This window comes from Myotis davidii, unplaced genomic scaffold (genome assembly GCF_000327345.1).
Source record: "Myotis davidii unplaced genomic scaffold, ASM32734v1 scaffold596, whole genome shotgun sequence".
NCBI classification, from domain to species: Eukaryota; Metazoa; Chordata; class Mammalia; order Chiroptera; family Vespertilionidae; genus Myotis; species Myotis davidii.
The window spans coordinates 37844-43912 of NW_006287902.1; the positions used below are offsets into that span (position 1 = coordinate 37844).

The following is a 6069-nucleotide window of genomic DNA, read 5'->3' on the forward strand; positions in this document are numbered from 1 at the left end:
TGTATCAACTCCAACTCTGAGATCTCGGCTGGCTGAAAGCAGGTTTCTGGGGCTTTGTTTAGCTTCTATATTTGTAACAATGTTTCAAACTGTAAGCTCAGAGGCCGGCAGTGGCAGGCGGGGAACGTTGGAGTACTCCATCACTGAAGCAAGCAAGCCTCATGTTAGATTCAAGCTGCCTGGCTGCCGGCCGCTATCTTGGCTGGCAGTTAATTTGCATATCTCCCTGATTAGCCAATGGGAAGGGTAGCAGATGTACGGCTAATTACCATGTTTCTCTTTTATTAGATAGGATTACTAGGGGCCAAGTGCACGAATTTGTGCACCTTGAAAGCACTGTTGGCTGCGAGGCTGTAGTGGGCACAGGGCTGGGTCTCAGCCCATCCTGCATGCCCCCTCCCGGTCTTTCGTGCCGCAGCCCCCAAAGGCGCCTAGCGATTGGGGCTGGCACTGGCAGTGGGTGCGAGCGGCGGCTCTGGCACCAGCAGCGGGTGGGAGTGGGGCTGTCACTGGCAGTGGATGTGAGTTGCATCTGCCAGCCTGGATTGCCCCTCAGGAGCAGGGGGAGGTGGAAAAGCCCTAGGGGTGATTGCTGCTGGCAGCTACTGCTCGCACCTGCTGAAAGCACCAAGCGATGAGGACCAGTGCCGGCCACCAGCTGTGGGTGCCAGCAGTGGCTCTAGCACCGGCAGTGGGTGCGAGTATGGCCAGCGCTGGCAGTAGGTGTGAGTGCCAGGTGGGACCGCGGCATGAAGGAGCAAAGAATTTTCAGTAACTACCAGTGGCTCACCCTGATGACAGTGACTGGCACCCTGCCTTGGTCTGGCGCCCCCGCTCACCTGCTGCACCATCCCGCCATGGATGATGCCCTCCATGTTCCACACATGAATTCTGGTGATCAGCACACATCATAGCAACTGGTTCTTCCTGTTGTTCCACTGGTCTATTGGCATATTAGCCTTTTATTATATAGGATATTCAGTGGTTGAGTTTTGACCTAAGAACCAAGAGGTCACGGTTCAATTCCAGTCAAGCGCACATGCCTGGGTTGTGGGCTTGATCCCTAGTAGGGGCCATGCAGGAGGCAGACAATCCATGATTCTCTCTCATCATTGATATTTGTCTCTCTCTCCCTCTCCCTCTCCCTTCCTCTCTGAAATCCATGAATATATGTTTAAAAAAAAAAGGAAGTTTTTGTTTGTATTCTTTTACTCGTCAGTCCCTGAGTGAAGACCTTGTTAAATAAACCATCACCCACATACCTTGGGCAAGAAGTGAATAGCGCCGCCAACCTCCGTGCGCTCTGTGAACAAGCGCTTTTTATTTGTTTTTCTGTGCCAGGCAGCGCACTGACCGATATGGGCAAAGCTATGAAGCTGATGGCGGAGGTGAAAGAATCCTTTGATATTAACGTCAAGGAAACCTTTATTGATCCACTCCAGTTAGTACACGACGAAGATTTAAATGAGATTTCGGTAAGTTTTCTCAGCTGTAACCTCCTGCATTGCTACTTAAAATGATGTTTGTAGTTAAGACCATGGGGTCGTGTCTCTGTAGGGACCCAGCGAAAGCATCATCTTAGTGTGGGCGGCAAAACAGATAATCACTCAGTGATGTTCACCTGGCCCCCTGGGCAGGAGCCCCAGGAACCATGAGCCCTTTATTCTGTAGTTTTTTTTTTTTTTTTGTGCATGTGTGTTTTTTAAGGTAAAGGTGTTTATTTATTTTAATACTTATCCATTATGCTCTCATTTCTCTTCAGACTGCATAAATCTTTTGCCTTTTAATACTTATCCGAGGATATTTGTTCCATTGATTTTTTAATTTTAATTTTTTAAACATATTTTTATTTTTATTGACTTCAGAGAGGAAGGGAGAGGGAGAGATAGAAAGATCAGTGAGGAGAGAGAATCATTAATCGGCTGCCTCCTGCATGCCTCGCACTGGGGAGTGAGCCTGCCATCCGGCATGTGCCCTTGGTTGATTTGAACCCAGCACCCTTCAGTCATCAGGCCAGTGCTATAGCCACTGAGCCAAACCAGCTAAGGCTGTTCCATTGGTTTTTAGAGAGAATGGAAGAGAGAGGGAGAGACAGAGAGAAACATCGATGTGAGAAAAACACATCGCCTGGTTGCCTTCTGCTCACACACTGACCAGTGCCCCTGCTGAGAAGGAGACTACAACCGGAATGGAATGCGAGACCCTTAGGTCTAAAGGCCAATGGTCTATCCACTGAGCCACACAGGCTAGGGCTAGCCTGTGGCTTATTGAAGCCAGCAAGAAACCAAGCTAACAGTACTTATTTCCACAGCCATTACTCACAGCAAATGATTCTAAAACTGTGGAGTGGGTTTTCAATGATGAAAATCATAACATACTCATTGCATCTTCTTTTTAAAAATATATATTTTATTCATTTTTTAAAGAGAGGAAGGGAGAGGAAAGAGAGTTAGAAACATCGATCAGCTGCCTCCTGCACACTCCCCACGTGGGATGTTCCCGCAACCAAGGTACATGCCCTTGACTGGAATTGGACCCGGGACCCTTCAGTCCCCGGGCGGACGCTCTATCCACTGAGCCAAACCGGTTAGGGCTCATTGCATCTTTTTAAAAAATATATATTTTTATTGATTTAAGAGAGAGAGAGAAACATCAATGATGAGAGAGAGAATCATTGATCCACTGCCTCCTGCACAACCCCTACTGGGATTGAGCCCACAACCCAGGCATGGGAATCAAACTGTGACCTGTTTCCTAGGTCAGTGCTTGACCACTGAGCCACAATGGCTGGCCTCATGGCCTCTTTTGATACATGGCACAAGTGGTCATTAATTTCCAGGACTTCATTTTATATTTGGAAAGCTTTCTAAAATGGCCACATGGAGCTCACATAAAAGAAGGTGTGTGTGTTTCGTTCATGGTAGTGTTTACTCAACTCATTCTGTAATTGTTGAGCCTTATGGAAGACATATAAGTACTCCAGAACAAGCATGTCAAACTCAAAGCTAACACGGGCCAAATAAACAAGGTTTAAGTATATGTGGACCACAAAAAAAAGAAAAAAGCTTCAATTTTTATAGAAACGTAGGTTTATTTCGATAGGGACATGTTGAATACAAAGGGCTGAAATAAATGAGTCATCATTCACATAAAATAATAGAACATTTTAATAAAAAATAATATTTTTTTCTTGAACATGGACTTACCAGACACTGAATAACTGCACAAATGAATAAGCGTAATGCAGATAAACCCATTCTTCTTGTTCTCTGAAAGCGAGATATTTTCTGTTGTGAACACCAAAGAACTCAGTCCAAGACTAATGATGTGGCCACCAGCTGCTAAAATATTTGCTGCTAGTATCAGTGGAGAGAAATGGTGCGCCTGCGCATAAGCTGCATAAGGGAAATGAATGCAAAACGATGATAGCAATCAGTCATTAACAAACATTGTAGTTTGTTATTAAGAATTATCTCTAACAGGATATTGTAAAAGTTGCGAAATTTTTATCAAAACGTTTCTTACATACCTTTATATTGGCTGGGCTGCAAAAATATTCGTTGTGGGCCACATGCGGCCCGCGGGCCACAAGTTTGACATGCTTGCTCTAGAAGATACTAGAGATTTGTGTTTTTATCATCTACTTCTTAATAAGGATTTGACAATAGTGCCAGAAGACATATCCCTTTTTTTGGTATAGATAATTTATTTGGAAATTACGGACATTAACAGAGCTGGTGAGGGATCCTGCAAAGAACTTTGAAAATGGAATCTGAGTGACAATATTGTGTCCTTATGTTCCATATTAACTATTTGTCATCCATTTAATCCATCCATCCATTCATCCATTTATGTCATTATTCATCCATCCATCTACTCATTTATGTTATCATCCATCCATCCACCCATTTACTAGAAGCCCAATGCACAAAATTTGTGCAAGGGGCTTGGCCCTCGCACCCTCAGCCAGCCCTCACAGCCCCAACTTCATCAGGAAGCTCGTTCAGACAGTTGTCTGGAATGTCAGTGTCATTCGGATGGTCATTCTGCTGTTTGGTCTAATTAGCATATTAGCTCTTTATTGTATAGGACTAGAGGCCCAGTGCACAAAAATTTGTGCACTGGGGGAGGGGAGTGTCCCTCAGCCTGGCCAGTGCCCTCTTGCAGACCCCTCGGGGGATGACCACCTGCTCTCTTAGGACTGCTCCCTGGGGGCTTGGGCCTAAGCTGGCAATCAGACATCCCTCTGGCAGCCTGGCAGCCCTCGGGGGATGTCCACTTATCAGCAGGGAGCAGACCTAAGCTGCAGTCGGACATCCTTAGCCCTGCTGAGGAGGCAAGAGAGGCTCCCACCACCACCGCTGTACTGGCAGCCATCAGCCTGGCTTGTGGCTGAGCAGAGCTCCCCCATGTGTGAGCACTCTGACCACCAGAGGGCAGCTCCTGCATTGAGCATCTGCTCCCTGGTGTTCAGTGTGTGTCCTAGTGACCAGTCATTCCCAGTCTTTCTGCTGTTAGAGTCAGTTTGCATATTACCCTTTTACTATATAGGATAGAGGCCTGGTGCATGGGTGGGGCCAGCTGGTTTGCCCTGAAGAGTGTCCCAGATCAGGGTGGGGGTCCCGCTTGGGTGCCTGGCCAGCCTGGGTGAGGGGCTGATGGCTGTTTGCAGCTGGTCACAACCCCTTCAGGGTGGGGGTCCCCACTGGGGTGCCTGGCCAGCCTGGATGAGGGGCTGATGGCTGTTTTCAGGCTGGCCACACCCCCTTCAAGGTGAGGGTCCCCACTGGGGTGCCTGGCCAGTCTGGGTTAGGGGCAGAGGGCCGTTTTCAGGCTGGCCTGCGATTAAAGCTCCCAGCCTCTCCTTTTTTTCTTTTTACACGGCAGGCGGGAAACCTTGGCTTCCTCCATCACTGGAGCAAGCAAGCCTCCTGCTTGCTTCAGCTGCGTGGCTGCCGGCCGCCATCTTTATTGGCAGTTAATTTGCATATCTCGCTGATTAGTCAATGGGAACGGTAGCAGAGGTACAGTTAATTACCTTTTTTGTCTTTTATTAGATAGGATGCTATCATCCATCCATCCATTTATTTATGCTATTATTCATCCATCCATCCATCCATCCATCCATCCATCCATCCATCCATTTTTGCTATCATCCATCCATCCATCCATCCATTTATGGTATCACCCCTCCATTCATCCATTTATACTATCATCTATCCATCTATCGATCTATTCATCCATTTATGCTATCATCCATCCATCCATCCATTTGTTCATTTCGTAAATATTCCTTGATAATTTATAGTGAAAGAAGCCTCTAATAGATGCTAAGATGTCCACCAAAAAGAAAAGTAATTGGGTCCCTGCCCCCTAAAACGTAGGCTGAGAAAAAGTAATGACTTTTCTTGTAGAGGTGCGGCAGGCCTCCCTGTGTCACTTGCCGAGATAGCAGCTCCAGGTCTGTCTCCTCTCCCTCAGCACCACCTGAAGAGGCTGGAGGGCCGCCGCCTGGACTACGATTATAAAAGGAAGCACGTCGGAAAGATCCCCGACAATGAGATCACACAAGCAATGGAAAAGTTTGAGGAGTCCAAGGCCATGGCAGAGAGATGCATGTTTAATTTTTTAGAAAATGATGTAAGTATTGACTCCAAGGAGACCCTCCTGGGAATGGAAACATTGACTGTGTGTTTGAGGGGAAGCTCTGGGAGCCTTTGTTGTCATAAAAGTTTCCAGAAATTTATTTATATACTGGTGGCTGGGTGCATGGATTCATGCACATTGAGAGGATATTAATTAGAAGAAAGATTCATGCTGTACTTATGTTACTGTAAATAATTATATGTCAAAATAGTATATATAATATAGTATTATAAAATTAAAACACGCATGCGATTGGCACCAGCGAGAGCTTTGTATGTATTGCGCATGCATCAGTCAACATTTATTTTTAAATTGCCAGTGCACATCATATGTACAGGCCAGTCGGTCGGACAGACATACAGTCAGTCACTTAGCCTTTTATATACAGAGAGGCCTGATACACTGAATTCATGCAAGAGTAGG

General features: G+C 46.2%; 1 protein-coding gene across 1 annotated transcript in view; it reads left to right on the forward strand.

Annotated features, from left to right (window-relative positions):
- Positions 1 to 5799, forward strand: part of LOC102752071 (endophilin-A3) — a 16428-nt gene extending 10629 nt beyond the window's left edge. Inside the window, exons 6-7 of the mRNA XM_015561244.1 lie at positions 1342 to 1475; positions 5482 to 5799. Coding sequence (XP_015416730.1) covers positions 1342 to 1475; positions 5482 to 5799 — 452 coding nt within the window. The remainder of the gene's footprint in view (positions 1 to 1341; positions 1476 to 5481) is intronic.
- Positions 5800 to 6069: the final 270 nt, after the last annotated feature.